The 19,857-nt window shown below is 34.3% G+C and overlaps 1 protein-coding gene across 2 annotated transcripts in view; it reads left to right on the forward strand.

The window, feature by feature from the left end:
- LOC118198260 (uncharacterized) overlaps positions 1-19,857 on the forward strand; it is a 324,065-nt gene that overhangs the window by 106,303 nt on the left and 197,905 nt on the right. For both annotated transcript variants that reach the window (XM_085809850.1, XM_085809851.1), the window contains exon 4: positions 5,235-5,350. In XM_085809850.1, the coding sequence (XP_085665976.1) occupies positions 5,235-5,350 (116 nt within the window). The remainder of the gene's footprint in view (positions 1-5,234; positions 5,351-19,857) is intronic.

Raw genomic sequence — 19,857 nt, forward strand, 5'->3', positions numbered from 1 at the left:
GATGATAATCACGATTCTTGTTTTTATGAAAAATAAGCCATAATCATTTTTGGCTTTAATATATACAAAATAAATTGTAAGCGTAGAATTTTGTTGTTGTTAAGGTAGAGATTTTCTTATTTATGGGAAAAAGTTTAACCTCTAAGTTAAAAAATGATCTAAAATCGCATCTACTGAATGTATGAGTAATAAAAAAGCATTATACGTAGAACAATTTTTCTATTTACTTATCTCTTGATTACTGCTGCTTCTAGCGCAAATGGAGGGGTGCGTGCAATCGTAGTCCCTGCTCATATTTTGAAATATAAGCAAAACATTCTTACATATAATATAGTGCGTCCGTAAAGTCATAGTGCACTTTCGATCGGTCACAGGAAAGCAACAAAATAAGATAGAAATATAAAATTTCCACAAAACAAAGGGAAAACTCTCCAAGTTTCCGTAGTTTTGTGTGCAAGTATGTGCGCACACAGGTGATGACAGAGCAACGCAAAGGAGCAGATCAGCCCATCCACGCCCATGCCAGTCGAAATGTGGACCGTACAGTGGAAAGTTCAATGTGTTCTGTGGCTTACCAAATTTGAATCCGTGACCAAAGTGAAAGGTGAATATCGTCGCGTGTACAACAAACCGCCACATAGAAATAACATTAACCGGTGGGATAAGTAATTGGTGGGATTAGTTGAAGGATACCGACAGTTTGTTGGACAAACCCAGTTTTGGCAGGCCATCGGTCAGTGACGAGTCTGTAGAGGCTATATGAAAGAATTACTTAAGACGCCCTTGCAAATTCCAGCTGTTTCACGCTATTAAACCGACGGACAGACCTAAACGATTTGGGCTTGCTACAGATATGCTTCATGAGGTTGATAGTGATAACCGATTTCTGCAGAAAACTGTGTTTAGCGATGAGGCGATATTCCCTGCCCTGGACATGTTCATCGCCATAACATCCGAATTGGGGCTGCTGAAAATCCTCATGCCCACGTACGAATGTAACAGCCCTAAAGTGAACGTGTGGTGTGACCTGATGCATGATAAAGTGATAGGACCGTTTTCATTTGCGGAGTGTGTGTGGATGTGGGCTGCATTCATGCCGTCACGGCATGAATGCTGCCCACCTCAAACTGCACAAATAGGTATGAAACTTTAAGAGGTTTTCTTTTGTTTGGTGAAGATTTCACATTTCTATCTTGTTTTGTTGCTTTCCTGTGACCGATCAAAAGTGCACTAGGACTTTACGGACGCACTGTATATATACAGTTGCACAAATACCAATTGCATTATTAATTTTGTGAAATGCTGATCTTAAAATGTACTTCCGATTAACAAGCTCATTTAAATGTAGTTAAAATATTACAAGAATAATTTTAGTAGGCTAGAAAATTCTGAAAACAAAGCTCATACAAAATGTTTTATTTGGTCCATATGGAATTTAAACATCACGTTACCTTTTATATTAAATCAAATAAGTGCATAAAGCGCTCATACGTTTATATGAACATTTCTGGGAAATATTAGAACACGAATCTACTCATTTTCGTTCATCACTTTTCGTTGCTTATCGAGACTGAATGAATGTATTTTAACCAGACCTTTAGGTAAGAAATTACAAGATAGAAGCTGTCTGTTTTCAAGATAAATAAATAGCACTCCTTGTTAAATTTGTAACAAAATCCATCAAATATTAATTGGATTGTAAAGTTCTGTACGTAATCGTAGTGAATGTTTGATATTTAAATAAATGAAGCTTAGTAAATAATTTGTTAATTTATATTCGCTCCGTGGGGATTATACAGGTAGTAAATTTTATATCTTCAGAGCTATCTCGTTTATAGTACTTAACTGTTTGGATAACATTTTTACTAGTTTTAAGAAATTATATAACTGGAAATATATGCCTAGAATCAATACTTAAGAAAATAAATCCTATCAGCCCTGTTTGTTACTATGCAAATTTGTTTTCTAGTCACTGAGCTGAGCTGATCAGTGTGCGCAAATAAGTTTTTAAGTGTGCGCTTGGAGCTTCAGGTTGCTGGAGTTCCAACGACGCACATGTTCTTTTGAGTTACACTTTCAAAGCAAGAGGTTTGCCGTGTTCTAGGGTCGCCGTTCCTCAGCCAACTTGGCGTTTAAAAAACGAATAAAGTAGGTTCAGACAAGATTATAAATCTGAGATTTCTTTGAATTCTACTGAAGGTTTGCAATCGCAAGTCAACATTACAGTCCACTAACCGTTAACCACGGATGAAACAGTCCCTTTTTTGTATATGTTATATATAACAGTAGATGTCTTGCAGACTGAAAGAAATTCTACATTTACTTAGATAATAATATTCATAATAAAAGAAATAATGAAAATTGTTCGCAAACCGTGTTTCAAAAGTATAATGCCAAACGTAGTATTATCGCAATTTAGTAGAACGTAAAACATTTTGCATTATGCGTAGTTTTACAAAGAAAAGGTATTTATGCTCCTAAATCAATAGCTAAACATTATAGCTTCACTGGAGAAATGGGGTCCAAGGCCTTCATCCAGGCCTAGTTCCAAGCATAGGAGACACAGCCAGCCGCCTAGTAGGCCGATTTTCGAAGGACAAAAGTCAAGTTCTTCTCATGTTTGCTGCGAAGTGCATTTAAATGCTGAAACTATGTGTTTCTTAATGTCTTATTTTAATGCTAAAAATTTTAATTTTTAAATAGATTCGTTATTTTGTCATCTGAAATCATACGCCTGCTTTCAGTTTGGCATGCTTCGATATTAATTGCTCTGACGGAATATTAAATTTGTATTATAAGCAGTACTCAAAACCATTAGATTTCGACAGAAGATAGGAACGTTCGGTTATGAATACTCGCATTCTAACGAATCACCAGTAAATCCAGAAAAACCGTTAAAACACAGAGCAATTTTTCATAAAAACAAAGATTTGATCAGTTCCAGAATGATGAGTATACACTAAACAGTTATTTCTGATCTAAGAAAAAACTTGATAAGAACTCAGCAGCGGAAAACTGCAAAAACTTACATCGTTCAGTTCAAGCAACAATTGAAGGTCCCTATTTTATTTGTGCTACCTTACTCTTTTTTACTCTTTGCTAAAAATTTCCAGTTGGAAAAAGTATTTTTTTCAGCTTTCATTTGAGAAGGATTTCGGAAAGTGAAATCTAATAAAATCATGCAGCTTTGAAGACATGTGAAAAAATACAAAAGTCACTGATGATGAGGCCTCTAAGTGCGTCCGAAAAGATAATGTTAGTCACCAGCTGCTTTCTGGAAATACCACTACAGCTGCGCCGTTTGCTAAAAAAAACCTGAAAAAACTATAGATGTTGTCATGATGACTTTCTAAAAAAAATGAGAAACTGAAGCCTGCCTGAAATAAAAAGAATATATATAACGTTATTAACACTAATGGAAAATTATAAAAGCGGTTTCCGGTTAAACTATAAATTCTTTATCATTAATCAGCGTACGAATATAAGCTTGTATTTCCTTCGCAACTCAAGCTTCATTTTGTCCATATTTTAGCAAGCTTACGAAACCCTGGAAGACTTAAACTTTTATTTTTCATAACAGCGCTTTCTGCAATGAAAAGTAAATAATCCAGTTTCTACTGCCAAACGGAATACTGATATTAATATTATTTTCCAGTTAAAATAAGTAATGCAATTTTTTTTAAATTCCTAAATTTCGTAAAAAGCCTGGTTTGTACCTAAATAGTTAAAAGTACTATCATTGTTTATTTGCAGAAATGATGACAGTTTTGAATAAAACATTAAAATAATCCTATTCGGAAAGTCATATGTAATGCAAATATTGAATTTTCTGAAAACGATTATATCATAATTCTGGGTATTCTTATTTTCAACTTTCAAACTCTTTCTCGGAAAGGATATCTGAATCTTTGATTTTGAAGCAAAATGTGATAAAGTAACTTTATAAGTTTTATATAATTAAGAATATTTTTCATAATAACTCTCTTCTGTCCTTTCGGTTTTTTTTTTTTTTTTTTTTTTTTTGTTGGCCTTCACCAGAATGTTAAATTTAATGCAATTAGCATTTAAAAAGAGTGAATATACAATGCTAGAGCCTTTGTTTCAAAATGTTCAACGAGTCCGTAAAGTCGCAGTTTGGTACCTTGGTTGAAATTAGTGAGAGGTTTATCTGCTAAAATCGAGATTCAAGCATAGTAGAATGGTCTTGGAGGTGAGGTTTTATAGACGTCATTGCAATTGCGAGTTTATAATCTTTTATGCTTTCTGTTAATTAAAAACTCCATAAGTTGAGGTGGGCATTGTTTGTTTATTTTGAACTTTAGGTCTGAGAAGTTGCTAATGAATAGTTTATTTTTTATCTTCGTGAGCTCCGTGAGTTGATTTGGGTCGGCAACAAACGATTAGACACTATAAAAAAGATATGTGAATGTAAGGGAAAACAATACATTATCTAAAAGGATAAAATTATTAATCTTTTAGTACAGAGGTCTTTTTGTCTCACCACATTTTATGGAACCTTCAAAGCTCATTCTTTTCTATTGCCAACTGGTTTAGATTATAAATGTAACTATTTCGAGGAGGTTAAGTGTGTGCAGATATTTAGCATCTTACAATGGTGGTGTTGTATTTAATTATGGCGAAGCACACTGGGGATATCTGCCTAAGGGGAGGTATGCCTTCGTGGAGGACTTTCTAACATCTTACAATGGAAACACCAGCATCTAGCTCACGCATTCATTTACTGATAAATATCTTTGCACTGAACATTCATAAATCTAACGTCTAGAATATCGTTAAATAAATATCAAATAATTTATAGTTTTTGATTTTTTTTTTATTCTGTTAAGGACATTTGTATTCTGTTAGAAAGCAGTTTAAAAATATACTCGAATGTGCTTATTCCTGATAAAGAATAAATAACGATGTAGTACTTAAATGCACTGAAATGATATCAAATATAGTTTTTTACAGCTAATAGCTAAACTAAGCAATATATCACCGTAATATTTGAAAAATGGATAAAATAAAACCTTTTTATAAATATTTCTAATTATTAATAATGGTAAAAGGTTCATGAACTCAAGATCACTCGAAACTCAAATGTATGTTTTCAAAACGACCTTAAAAAGACGTTGTCCTGTTTTTATCATGTTTTAAAATACGTTACGTTCTGTTACCTTACATGGAACTTGTCGGTAGATGTTCAAAATTTTAAAGACAATTTTTTTTTACAGATTGTTTCTTCATTCAGCCGAGGGAAGAATATACATTTTCTTCTGAAGACCTATCGATTGAAACAGCAAAATCTATCTTAATAAAATCGCCGCAGTCATCAGGACTTCAGATAACTGTAAGTTGTTTTTAATAACTGTAAATTTTCTTGCAGTAGAGTTAATCAGAATAAAAAAGGCGCTTTTTATAGGTGAATGTTTTTCTTGCGTCTACCTTTACAAATTTAGAGGCTACCACAAAAGTTGTGCCAATATACAGATGGAGGACAAAATAATACGAAAACCTGTGAAATAATGGAAAATATTTATTAATAGGGAGTTGGACCACCCTTGGACTGAAGTACAGATTGAATGCGACGAGGGATAGATGCAGAAAGGTCATGGATAATGTTTAAAGGAATATTAAGCCATTTCTCCTGCAGAGCGGTCTCTAATTCCGAAAGTCCGGATGGAGGTGGAAATCGGTAAAGAAGTTTGGACTTCAAATATGCCCATAAATGTTCAATAATATTCAAGTCCAGAGACTGAGGGGGCCAAGCGAGATGTTCCATTGCATCGTCATGCACTTCGAACCATTCTTGAACAAACCTAGCAGTGTGGATAGGGGCGTTGTCGTCTTGAGAAAGCGGTCGCTCGCAAGGAATACAGTCTGGACAAAAGGATGGACATGATCCCCTAGAATGTTTAGACAGTGATTGGATGTGATCCTCCCCATGCAGAATAATAAGTGGCCCAAGACCGCGCCAAGATATCGCACCCCATACCATAATGGTGCCACCCCCCATATATCACAGTCGGCAAGAGGCAGTCAGGATTAAACGCTTCTTTGGTCGTTCTCTAGACATAAACGCGTCCGGTCGACTGAAATAGGGTGAATGACGATTCATCTGACCATATTACCTGCTGCCACTGCTGGGGGGCAGCCTTTGTGATCTCTGCACCACTGCGTCGCTTGAAAACATTAGTTGCTGTCACTAAGGGTTTACGAATTGCCACTCTGCCATAAATGTTCGCAGCATGAAGTTCCTTTTTGACAGTTTTTGTTGAAACGGAGTCCTGGAGATCACTGTTCATTTCTGATGTTATCTCGGATAACGATTGCTTGTGCTTTCGGGCTACTATGCGCTTCAAGACCCGTCTATCCCTATCAGCCAACTTTGACTTTCGGCCACTGTTGTGCTTTGAAGACGTCGTCTTACCTTCTTTCATGTACGCTGTCATAACGGCTAATACCCTACTCCTTACACCCCCACAAGGTTAGCTGTTTCCGTAACTGATGCTCCACTTGAACGCGCTTCAACTATCATTCCTCTTTGGAACTCTGACAGGTCTGACATTTTAACTTCTCACAGACAGTTCGATCGAAGCATGCAAAGCAGGTGACTGTTGTTGAGAGACTGATACCTTCCTCTTCACGCTCACCAGATGACAGATTTCCGTTGCAGGTGGCGCGGCTGTACTGCAGGTGTGAAATACGTCATATTTTTTCACAGGTGTTCGCATTATTTTGTCCTCCATCTATATTTATTAATCTAAAGAATATGGAAAAGAAACTATTATACACAAGCTCTGGTAACGAAGCATAAACGCCAATAACGAAGAATATTTTCTGGCAAACGAAACACTCACTGTCGGTTTCGATCTATTCGCGTTACCTATCTGATATTTACTAAAGAAGTTTATTATACCAATTAGTTTTATTAGTCCAATGTAAAACAAATGGGAAAAACTATGAGCAAATATCATTAAGTGCTTGTAATATTTTTTAAACTTTTCAGTAATATGTAATAAAGACTTAATAGGGAACATTCTCCATTTATCAAATGATATGCGAAATTCTCTTCAGTTACAAATGTATTTTAATATACGTATCAAATTGAATCAAAATAAAGGAAAAATATTACTATAGTATGCATATTTGTCAATTATTTACCTGCTAAATACCAAAGTGCCTGACTTGGTTCAGCATCATCCTCGTATTTTCGTTACTTATCCCTCTTAAAAAATGAAACCCTGTTTCTTACTTTCATACGTACGCATAAAAAGACATAAAATCAAGCTTCAGGAAGATGTTTTACGCTATTTGAGAGAAAAGAAGCAGCATTTCTTGGTTAGAAAACTGTTATACTTTTCGTGCTGCCATAGATCTGTTTCAAAGAAAACACAGAAAGTTTCCTGCGTCAGATGCTCTCTGCATGCATCTTCCATAAATCGACATTCTAAAACCTTTTATCCATTTTCGCGTCACACGCACGTCAGGCAAAAAAACGGTCCAGAAATACACGGTTATAATGCCTGGGTTTTAAGTAAACATAAAAGCATGGTATCTTTTCTTTTTCTTTCTAGGTTATAAATAATGGGTTTTGTATTTTAAAAAATGTTTTGTAAATCTGCTTCATCTTTAATCACCTTGCATTTACAATCATTATGGCATTTATATAACTCGAAATTTTTGAAAGCAGGTAATTACTTTTAAATCTTTCTTAAAGACGTTTCACTAAATATGAGTACCTGACACCGTTTAATAATAGGCTTTGTAAATATCAGTAGTTAAACCTGTTTTCTGTCCATTGTTGTACTGTTCGCAGTTCCCATTCAAGTTTTGTAAATTTTAAAAATATCTTTCTGATTTCAATTTTATGTATTCTAACTCCTTTCCTAAATTGTAGCACAAAAGTTAGTTTTTGTACTTATTCTAATGTCACATACTCTGCATATTTTACATTGAACAAGGTGTTGAGAAAAGGTGGCTACAGACGTTATTTCCTTAAATATGTATCTCAAACATTTGCTTACAGTTAAAGTTTCTGAAAGGTTTTCTATTTTTTGTAAGCTTAAATACATTAGACAATTTTATTATAACTGTTTCAATCCTATGAGAAAGGGAAGAGTTATATAACAACATCTGTTATACGACCCGCATAAAGCAAAAATTCTAGATAGTGCTTCCTTCTTTGTGCTTCAAAACTTCTTTACGTTTTATCCGTACATTTATGTGTAAAATTCGAAGAGATATCATTGATAAATATTCTGAAGGAGTCAGCTACAAATTTAAGAAATAACTTTGTTTTTAACACCAATATGAAATTTTTGATGGCAGAAAGAGTAAAAATTAAATCATTTGTTCATGAAATCTTCATTATGTTTTAATGTGTTAAATACAAAATATTTTATAACTTTAGGCACAAAATGTTTCACAGAAATGAGCATAAGTAATACTTTTATGAGATCATCTAAAAGTTCATAATGTGTACTATTCTGTGGCTTCATTAAGTGTCTAAACAAGAGCATTTTAGCTGTCATTTTACTCTAATTTAAGGACAATCTTAAAAAATGCTTGGTAAGAGGTACTGAATAGCAGTTTAAGTTAACAAATGCATTCTTCAGTATCTTCAGCGGTTCTGCATATCTGGAAATTTATTTTGGAACATACTGAAATATAACGAAGATTTTTTATTGATCAGATTTTTTTCTGCTTTGTGGAGAAAATTTAACAGCTAAATGTTGCATTTAGAAAAGCCTGAAGTCTCCTAACTCCATTACTGAGATTATATTCCTTATATCTGTACAAAGTTTCTCATTATTTAGAGAACCGTTGTAATGAAAGAACATATCTTATTTCGTTAATTTTTGTAACTGGAAGTTGATGGACAGAATCAATTTTTAATACAACCACTCCCTTCTAAACCTTTGTATATAAACGTATATCAAAAACTATTAATTGTGGTAGTGTCTAATATTCAGTGAGATTAAAAAATGGTGCCAAATATGACAATAACGTTACATCTTTTAATTTGTTATTTTTATTAGCGTGTTCCATTGATCCTATAGTGCTTTTTTTTATAAATCTTACGTATTGCTTTGATTACAATACGTAACAGTTGATTGCAATAGGTAACAGTTACGTATTATGTTGAATACATTAATATTTCTTCAAACTGATTCCTTGCCAGTTACTTATTAAAAATAAGAAAATGTAAAGCGTTTTACAAATTACAGACAACTTTTTAAACCAATTAAATTTAAAATATTTTTTTTTTGTTTGTTTAGATTTGCAGAATAAGCTGCTATTTTCGTTTCTTCAGTTTGTTTAAAGCTTACTAAAATTCATTAAATATGCCATTAAAACGAATTATTTTCTAATAAATTCGGTTTCAACGAATAGTTTTCTGGCTACACTTTTTTCTCTTTTAATTAAATATATATTAAAATTGTTTCGTTCCAAAGATTTAAAATGTACAAGTTAATTTTTCTAGAGCCTTGGAGTCAAACAATTTTGCTATCCATACTTGTTTTCTAGCTTATTTAAATGCCTTGAGCACAATTGTTCCAAACTCTTTTAAGCGTTAAGTACAGAAGCGAAAATATTTACGTAATACAAATGAAAAGAAAAATGCAAGGGGCCTTTTGTTTGACGCTACTCTTCCTTGAAAAATTTGCTTTTCAAGGAAGAAAATTTTTCAAGGAATTTCGAGGTCCATGAACAGCTTGCCAAATGCAGACTAAAAGTTTTAAAAATGTGACGGAATAGTCATTTGTTCAGAAGGCGTGACTAGATGCACTTAAGAGCTACTAAAAGATAGTCAGATATGAAAAATTGTATTCTTTTGCTAAAGGTGTAAGGAAAATGTGTTTACTTCCCTTATTTCTAAAATTTTGATGAGGATACTTGATTACTCATGTGGATAATGAAGTTGTAATTCGTATCTTACTATGCGAAAGCATATATTTATTCATAAATTACATTATTATTTCATTTAACAGAATGATAATCCCCGAACGGTATTAATTACCTTACCCTCACATATAAACGTAATTTTTAAACTTTAATTTAACTTAACTAAAGCGGTTAAAGTTCTTAAGAGAAAACTGTTCAAACAGATTTTTTATCGAAATCATACATAAGTTCCTTCAACCACATGATCAACCAAATATGGTTCGAACAAGTGGCATGCTCTTTAAATTTAAAAATTAAAGAGAATATTTTAAATTTGATCTAATGATGTGATAGTTATTCTTCTATAAGATGTGTACAGGTAGCAATAAATGTGACATATATTGGGACAATAAATGTGCCTTATGTTAAGGAATATTTATGTAGAAAACAGAGAGAACAGAACACATATATTCATTAGTCTAAAATATAAAACTCAGAAAAGAAAGAAAAAAGTGCTAAAATGAAACTGGTAACTTTTCATGATCACAAAAATCTTTGGTTATAGTAGAGAAATTCTCAAGGTTTTCGATTAGTTTTCATTTTCATTTGTTATGGAAGAGATAATTTATCTAAATTTAAAACTCTTCTCTAGAAATGTGTTGTCCGAGTGTAATAAGACAATAAGAAAGAAGAGAAATACTTCAAAACAAAACATAAAATTAGGCAAAGCAACAGCCCTGTGTTGAGCATACATTTTAGTCAAGACTCTTATCAATTTCGAAGGTAAACAGGTACAGGGCACTCTTAATCAGGGCTAAAGAAATCTGGAAAGTCACAGTTGTATTTATACACAAAAACATAAGGTGAATGAGGCGCCATCTGTCGGTTGAAATACTAACGAAAATCGAAAAAGTTAAGAGAATTTTAAAAGCGTTACAAAGGATTGGATTTGAATTAAAGTCGTTAACTACTCAAAACAAATCTTTAAGAATGTGTGAAAAATTTCAAAAAAATCCAGTTCACCAATTGCAGAGACTTTTTCAATAATTTTTGCAGACATAAAGTCAAAATTATGATTAAATTTCCATTGATAATTAGCTATCGAAAACTTGTTGATTTGGCTTTTCGGATATAAGATTTGATACTAAATTTTAACGCTGTTTTAGTTTGGCTAATGTATCTCAAACCACACTGACACGATATGATATAAATTCCCCAAGAATCAAAGTCAGAAATGAAATCTTTAAGAATCGAACCATGGATTTTTATTGATAGGGGAGAAAATTACTTGAAAATTGAACTTCTGGAGAAACGTGAAATTTTATGACTGACAGATGGATTAAACTGAGACACGGCAAGGTTATTAATGTTATTTCTAACAGCGTAATGTCTTTTTTAAGGGCAAGATGAAAGTTTTTTAAAGGTTTTATCAATGGTCGCTGGAGAAAATCCTTCGGTCACTGGCAACTAATCTCAAATAATTTAGTTTCATTAGCAAGCAAAAACAGCTATTTCTTTCCTGTAACGTGTTTTTGCCCACAGATAGAGCTACCTTATCATTCACTTTAATCCTTTTGGATATAAATACAACCGTGCTACTTATGAAAAGAGTCGTGTACCTAGTTGCCCTCGAAATCGATATAACTTTGACTAAAATCTACGCCAAACACAGGGTTGCTTGTTTGTCTAGTTTTAAGATAATAAGACCTACGACAAATTTGTACTTTTTAACAGTCCTCAGACATTAGTTACAGTGTCAGAGAACAGAGTTTAAAAACCAGAAAATAAGACCTACGAGATAATAAGACCTACGACAAATTTGTACTTTTTAACAGTCCTCAGACATTTGTTACAGTGTCAGAGAACAGAGTTTAAAAACCAGAAAATAAGACCTACGAGATAATAAGACCTACGACAAATTTGTACTTTTTAACAGTCCTCAGACATTAGTTACAGTGTCAGAGAACAGAGTTTAAAAACCAGAAAATAACCAAGCATAGGACTAGCAGTTCAAAATTCAATAAAAAGAATTTAATTGTCTCGTTCTTCGATGCATGCTTCATCTGTGGTATAGATACTAGAATCAATAAGAAGCATCAAGTCTATATATAAGCTATAGCATCCAATGCAGTAAGTATGAGAAGAATGTAGAACTTCAAAAGTCACAACGGTAGCGAATTATCTTAAAATGTACCTTCACTCAAAAACTGAAAAACAGCAGTTATGTAATGTGTTCAGTGCGTATCTTATGGTGGTATTAATCTGTTCAGGAATTCCAACCTAGAAGATAAATTTTCCGAAGCCATTTCTTCAGAGATGCAGACGAAGTTTCGTACCGGATGAAAACATTCTGAGATCAAAAATTACATAAGCGAACTCATGAGTACGCTTTTGAGGAAATAGAAAATATGATCAAGAAGTATGAAATGGAATTCGTGTTGAATGCGAGTGTGTGAGACTACGGCAAAGCCTCGAGGGCTATCTGCCTAAGGCGAGGAATGCCTTCGTGGAGGACTTTCTAAGGGAAACTGGCTCGTATACACGTTAAACATGGGGAAAACCACGAAAACGCCCATGCAGCCAGCCCGTTCGTGGGATTCGAACCTCGGACCGAACTACCAGTGTTCAGCGACTTTACTGCTCGGCCGCTGGAGGGCTCGTGTTGAATGAAAGTACTTATGATCTTCAAAAGTGCATCATCATTATACTGATGTTTCCAACGACGATAAATCTATGACATCCAGGCGTTGTAATATATACTATAAGGTTCCAACCTAGAATTTACAGCTAAGTGTGTGGAACCTTGAGAACTGGTAAGCGAATAATCGCTTTAGCTCAGTAAACAGAATCGTAAACTCAAGAAGAGTTCATTGCACTTTATTGCTCAAAATAAAGATTCACAGATGGACCTTTCTCAGGACGTACAGAAAAGCCTCCACTTAGGCTTGAACTCAAGAGTACTAAGAAAACCAAACTTGACTAACGCTTAACAAAAATGATATACCCGAAGCTATCAAAATTCTACAGAAGTTGGCCCCTAAATTTTACCTAAATGGCGAAGCTATCAAAGGCCTGAAATACAATCGAGCATAGTAATGACTTAGAGAGTGTGCAGCCAAATGGCAAACTCGCGTTAATCAAAATCTCTGGCTCTCTAACGAAGTCAGTGATACTTCGACTTCAGTACTGCTCTTCCTTCATTTGCAATTAACCGCGATTCTAAAAACATACCCTTGCCGGAAATAAAAAAGCTGAAATTAGAAGGGATAGGAAAGTAACTTTAACTAAAGATAACTTTTGATAATCTTAGGATAAACGTTATATCTTTCCGAACCGGAATTTCCATACCAACCGGGAATAAGGAAAAATACCAAGAATAAGGTCTCAAAACGACCAAGAATAAGAACCGAGAATGAGGTCTCAAAACGACCTTCTTTAAGAGTTTAAATTCTCAAAACTTCTTAAAGTTGAAAGTAAAACCTTCCTAACACTGTACATTAAACAGTTTTAAACTTTAAACTCGTTACATTAAACAGTTTTAAACTTTAAACTCGTTACATTAAACAGTTTTAAACTTTAAACTCGTTTGCTTAGGGCCAACTTTACACAAAATCGAAAGCTAGACTAGAACTAAGATAAAAAAATTTTACAATCTTTTTTTTCATCTGGGTTGTACATACATAAGCTTCTTCTTGATCTAGGATTTTTAGATCTTTGTCGTTCTAAATTATCTGGAAGGAAATGGTATTAGTCTCACTTTTACAAACATTTGCCATTCTTTACAATTACTTTTCATCGACATTTCTTTGGCCCTCAATCACTATTCATTTCATGCATATTTAACTCCTGTTCCCCCCACGCTGTTCCAGTTTCTTACTTAGGTTTTGATGGTTCGTACCGTCCACGGAGACCCGCTTTCGCTTTTTCGCTTTGTCAGTGCTCCTGGGAACCTCCCGCACTGGCTGTGGGTTTTGAAATTGAATTTCCTTTTCATGTTTTGGGCAGTTCTTTGCTGAGGATCTTTAAATCTGCACGTGCCTCTTCTCATCAGTTGAAACAGCACGGCTCCCGCTTCGGCTGTTCGTTTACCCTTTGCAATTCTTCGGTCTACAGCTCCTTAGCCTTCCCTTGTGTTGGTTGCCGCAGGAAAATGCAGAATGTATTTCGTTGACTCGTTTCGGCCCTTCGTTGTTGTACTCGTTTTATTAGAACATCGTCAGCCGGTCTTTTTCGTTTCACCGCCGGTACTGGCTTTTTTTCGTGAATCCACCCTCCTGACAGGTTGTTTCATCTGTGTTACTTTCCTCCTTTTTGCTGATCATTTAGAAAGTCCACCACGAAGGCATCCCTCCCCTTAGGCAGATAGCCCTAGTGTACTTTGCCATAATTAAATACACCAACACCAACCTTTTTGCTGATCCTGGACCTTTTGCCGGTTGGATATGTTTGGCCGGGGATTCCTCCACCCTCTCGGCCTGCTTCCTTTTTGCTGTTGAGGGATTTCAGCTCGGCTTCTGGCTTGGTGATATTCTTGGCTCACTTCAAGGATCCAATAGATTTTATAAATCTTGGAAGTCAGTATGACAATAATAAGGTTTTAACTGATCAATATTAGCAATTACTTGCTGGCCATTTGCAGCCATTAAATAAAATGTGGTGTGCTTAATCCTTTTAATGATATTCTGCCCTTCAAACCTGGACTCAAACTTGACAACTTTGTTTCTGGTGCCGACGATAATGAATGTTTTAATTTTAGCTCCTTCTTACCGACCTTATATTCTACATCCCGTCTATTTCTATCATAATAAATGTTCTGTTTCTGCCTTGCTGCATCGGATATTTTAATTGTTTCATTAATAATTGCCTGAATATCCTTCAATTTAAATTCTTCTTGCCTTTGCTGCACAAAAAATAGCTTTCCAAAGGTGTTAAAATCTTTCTTCCTAATAACAGTTCTACGGGGTTTTTTGTGTAGTATCATGCTTCGCTGTTCTCAAGGCAAAACGTAACTCATTGACACAGCTGTCCCAGCGGTCATGGTACTTCTTAAGGTATACCCGAAAAATTTTTTCAATATTCTTATTTAGACGTTCCGCAATATTCGATTGCGGTCTATATGGTACCATTTTTAGATGGCATATGCCGAGTTCTGTGTAAAGATTTTAAAATAAATTACTAGCAAACGGTCTACCGTTGTCCGATATTACCTTTACTTGTTCCCCGTATTTTAAAATATAGTTATTCAGTAACGAATCGGCAACTGTTTTTGCTGATGCTCGTTTAAGGGGGGGTCTATTTCCACTCATTTCGAAAAATGATTTACTGTGGTTAACAAGTATCTGTTTTTATTATTTTTGTTCTAGGGTAAGGTCCGAGCAAATCAATGCCAACTAATTCATTTGGAAAAGTGGTGTTTATGTTATTTAAGTACTCAACCGGGCTGTAATTAACCGATATTTTATTTCATTTATTAAATGGTAGTGACACGACATGACCACCCTCTGCAACTGCGGGAAATAAACCGCTTTGAGGAGCCTTTGTAAAGTTTTTTTTTATTCCTAAATGACCTGAAATTGGCGAAACATGCAGCTCCTCTAAAATATTTAAACGTAGACTCGCTGGGATCACTGGCCGCTATTCTTGGTTCTCATTAGTTATTTTTGTGTAAAACAGTAATTTATCAATTATTTCATAGAACCTCCCTATTGCGAATAGTCGTTAAATCCACATGCTCAGAGTTTTAGGGGTCTTCAAGATACGCGTAAATATCTTTGAATTCAAGGTCCGTTTTTTATTCCGAAATTAGTTTTTCACGGGATTCAATTACTTTAGACGTTAGCATAGCACATCTAACTGTATTTCCTTCTTCGTCCATCTTAATTCTTGATAGAGCATCCGCAACTACGTTTTACTTCCCCGGTGTATGTTTTATAATTAAATTAAACTCTTGCAGTTTTAACGTCTAACGTGCAAGATGGGGTGAAAGATTTTTTTTTCTCGAACACAAGCGGCCAACTGCGCAATGGTCCGAGTATTCTGATATGGGGGGCACTTACGAAATAAACGAGGGATTTTTGCACTGCTAGTAAGACAGCGAGCGTTTCTCGCTCAGTTGCCGAGTGATTCCTTTGAGTTTGGTTCAGATTTTTGCTAAAAAAAGCCATTGGCTGCCCATTTTGAGAGACAACTGCGCCAATTGCGTAATACGATGGATCCACAGCAATCTCTAAATTTTGGTCCCCTTCTGGGAATTTAAAGACTTGGGCGTTAATTAGGACGTTTTTCAATTGTTCAAAAACCGTGTTCGCCTCGGCTGTCCACGTGAATCTAGTTCTTTTTTTTAAGATAAAGTTGGAGCTTCATTTATAACCTATAGCTTAAAGAAAGCCTTTTATGACTAAATTATTTTCTCAAAAGTAATAAGTCACAAAATGCGAGCTTAAAAAAATATATATTAATAAATATTAAAAAAATATAAAAACCCAAAGTGTTTTAAAGGCATCCTGTTCCACGAAGAAAATACCTTTACTTATTCAAACTCTTTAAGAAACAGTAAATATGGATATGAATATTCGTCCAGTTATCCTAAATTGGATACGGAGACATACATGTATAATAGGGAATGAAGTTGCTGATACAACAGCTAAAGATTCAACCTTAAAAGATACGATTGAATATCCATCTTCCTATTTCAAGATTAACAATCGGGTATGAAATTCTTAATAAGTTTTAATAAAATGGCATAGAAGATGGGACAAGACAAATACAGGAAATTTAACTCATGAGTATTTCCCACAAGTATCCCGAAAAAGAATTTCTTCTTAGTACAATTAGTAACAGATCATAGAAAGTTTCCTTCTTATTTCCAGCGATTGTTAAGAAGAAATATAAGATGCGAGTGCGGACCACCGGCGCATCTAGCAGAGGCTAAACATTATATATGGCAATGCCATTACTTTCAGTTATTAGAGCAAATCACTTACCAGGATTTTCAACAAATATTCAGTGAAACATTTATTCTACTGTACAAAGTGCATATCTCCACTTCAACAAATTATGAATTATATTATTGATAATGAAGGTACGGTGATTATAAATAATTAATCATATTACATGAGTGAGAAAGTATTTAATGGCAAACAAAGATTCTAACATGCCCTGTCTACATTTGTAAAGAGTAAGAGAACAAGAGAAAATTATATCAAGTCTTCTTTCCATCTGTGTGTGCTGTACATATTTTCCTTCCTTACTCTATTATTTTATTACTTTATACGTTTGACAAATGATTATTGGGTCCCGTTGGACGAGGCTATGTGCATTTCGAGTCGCGCGCAGTTAGTCGGTGTTTATCCTCAGACTTCTGGCTGCATATGCTGAGCGGATGTTTGATCAATTGTGTTGGGAATATTGGCACAGGATATACAAATATCTCCCCGCAGTGTTCTTTATTGAACGGAGCGTCAGTTCGTAATATAGATAGACAGATCTCTACTAGTTTAGGCTCAATAAACTACCATCAAGTATGCTAGAAACATTCTCCCTGACAAACATTTGAAGTTAGAATAGGTCCTTACTTGAAGTAATTCAAAATCTAGAAGAAGGCATATAGAAAAAGAGCAGTAGAAAAAATTAATAGCTGTGAGGGAAAACTTCAACAGATTTGGTAAACCGAAATATAAATTAAAATTTTATGGTTAAGATCTCTTTCCATGTTCATATGAAATATGCTTGTTGTTTGATGTTGAGCTGAGTTTCTCCAATGCTCAAAGCATTACTAGGAGTTTTAGCAGTTCATAATCGCAGAATTATTGAGCATTATTTAGTGCAAAAAATTTCTTGAAACCTGATAAACAGTGTTTACTTCTTAGAGATGGTCATTTATGCGATTTGTTTCAGTTTATAACTGTAAACTTGATAGCCCTCGAGGCTTTGCCATAATCAGACACACACACACACACATAACTGTAAACCATTCAATAATGAATAAGGACTAAAAATATAATCATTTTTAAACTGAACAAACAACTTATAACAATCCGAACATCCGAACAACTTATAATGATTATCCGAACATCTTATGAACATTTTCAGAAACTTTTTTTCCTCTTTTTTATAACAATTTTGCCCTTTAAAATCCCTTACCTGGTAATAGCAATTAGCATATGCGGAAAGAAAAGAAATTTTCGGTTAGGTTATTTGATTATGGCAAAGCACGCTAGAGAAAGGGGTATCTCAGCGTAGAATTTTCTAAGGGAAATTGTCTTGTATTCAAGTTACATATGGGAAAAACACGAAAGTCAACCTTATAATCCCCTTCGCTTGTGTTGAAGACTGAATCAAACTCCCATTATTCAGCCATCTTAATCGTTCAAACGCTGGTTACGAGATAAAAAGTTTTGTAAAACAGTTTCGTTTCTATAACCTAAATTCACTATACAATAATGTTTCTAGTGCAAATGATGAACGTCGTGGGAAGTAAGTAAATCAGGTTTACTAAGTGCTTATGGTTAGCGAAAATTTCCTGTGTCAGTGATTACAGACATATTTATACATATTTATACACATATTTTTTTGCTTCAAAATTACATGTTTTTTTCGAGGGTATAGCCAATAGAAACTTATTTAATCTTAATGCAGTAAAATAAAAAAATATATTTACATTAACTTGGTAAGATATTTCATATCTACTTCCAACTGGATGTCGAACGAAGTCAGATACCTTGGTGCTAAATATCACCTCCAAAGTTATCGTAACATACTGAAAAACTAGTAACACACACTGAAAAGTAACCACAACTGGAAAAGTGAGTGACTGGAAAATGAGAAGATGTGACTGTACAGTCACACCTTCTCATTTGTGGCTTTTATAATGAGTATAACATTTTCTAAAATATGAGCATAGAGACCTGAGGAAGGTATGAAATTTTACTTTTATATATTTTTGCAAAATTGATCTTTTTAATTTAAAAATACCATAAAATAAACATTTTAATCGTTTAAAATATTCATGCAATTAGAAGTATATGGCTACGATAAACCGTTTGAAAAAGAAAAGACATTGTAAGGAATTTGTGCACATGGCGTATATTTAATTGTGTTGCTTCGCAAATATGAGTACCCTTCTTTTATTACTAAGTTAAGACAATTTTATCCAATCTTACGAAGCCAAGAAACCTGATTCTAATTTTAGTAAAATAACTAATTTGCAAAACTATCATTTATATGATACTAGAACAGAGAGTTTAAAATAAGCAAGTATTAGAATCTCTGAAGATTAAGGTCCTGAAAAAAAAAGATTGAAACAATTAAAATCAAGTTGCCAACAATGAAGTAATATGGGAAAGGTTTATAATACTATACAAAACGAAACGTGTAGGACTTCGCTTGTACCGAAATTGTTTTTTTTTGGGGGGGGTTATTAAGATTATGGCAAAGCACACTAGGGCTTAAGGGGAGGGATACCTTCGTGGAGGACTTTCTAAGAGAAACTGGCTCGTATACACGTTACACATGGAGAAAAACACGAAAACGCTCATGCAGCCAGCCCGTTCGCGGGATTGGAACCTCGGACCAAACTACCAGTGTTCAGCGACTTTACCGCTCGGCCGCTGGTCGGCCATACCGAAATTGAGTAATACGTATTATTAAGTTTGTGTAGTTATTTCTTTTATTAAAACGTCAATTTTCATGTAAACAAAAATAGCTTTCAACGCAATCATTCTTATTCATCAGTGAATAATCATAATTTAATACTTTATTTATTGCTGGGACATGTTTTTTGTCAAAAGTATATTTCAAAAGAAAGTTTTACAATGTGACAATAAATTCTCAGATTGTTGAAAATGATACTTGCCTTTAAATCATACACATTATACTCTTAGCCTGCGTTATGACTGTGATGTTTGTAGGACACATGAATTAATAAATTATATAGTCTATTAAAGCGTTACCTATGGTGACCGTATTTAG

This window comes from Stegodyphus dumicola, chromosome X2 (genome assembly GCF_044657685.1).
Source record: "Stegodyphus dumicola isolate Sdum_Otavi_A_Nest chromosome X2, ASM4465768v1".
Taxonomy (NCBI): domain Eukaryota; kingdom Metazoa; phylum Arthropoda; class Arachnida; order Araneae; family Eresidae; genus Stegodyphus; species Stegodyphus dumicola.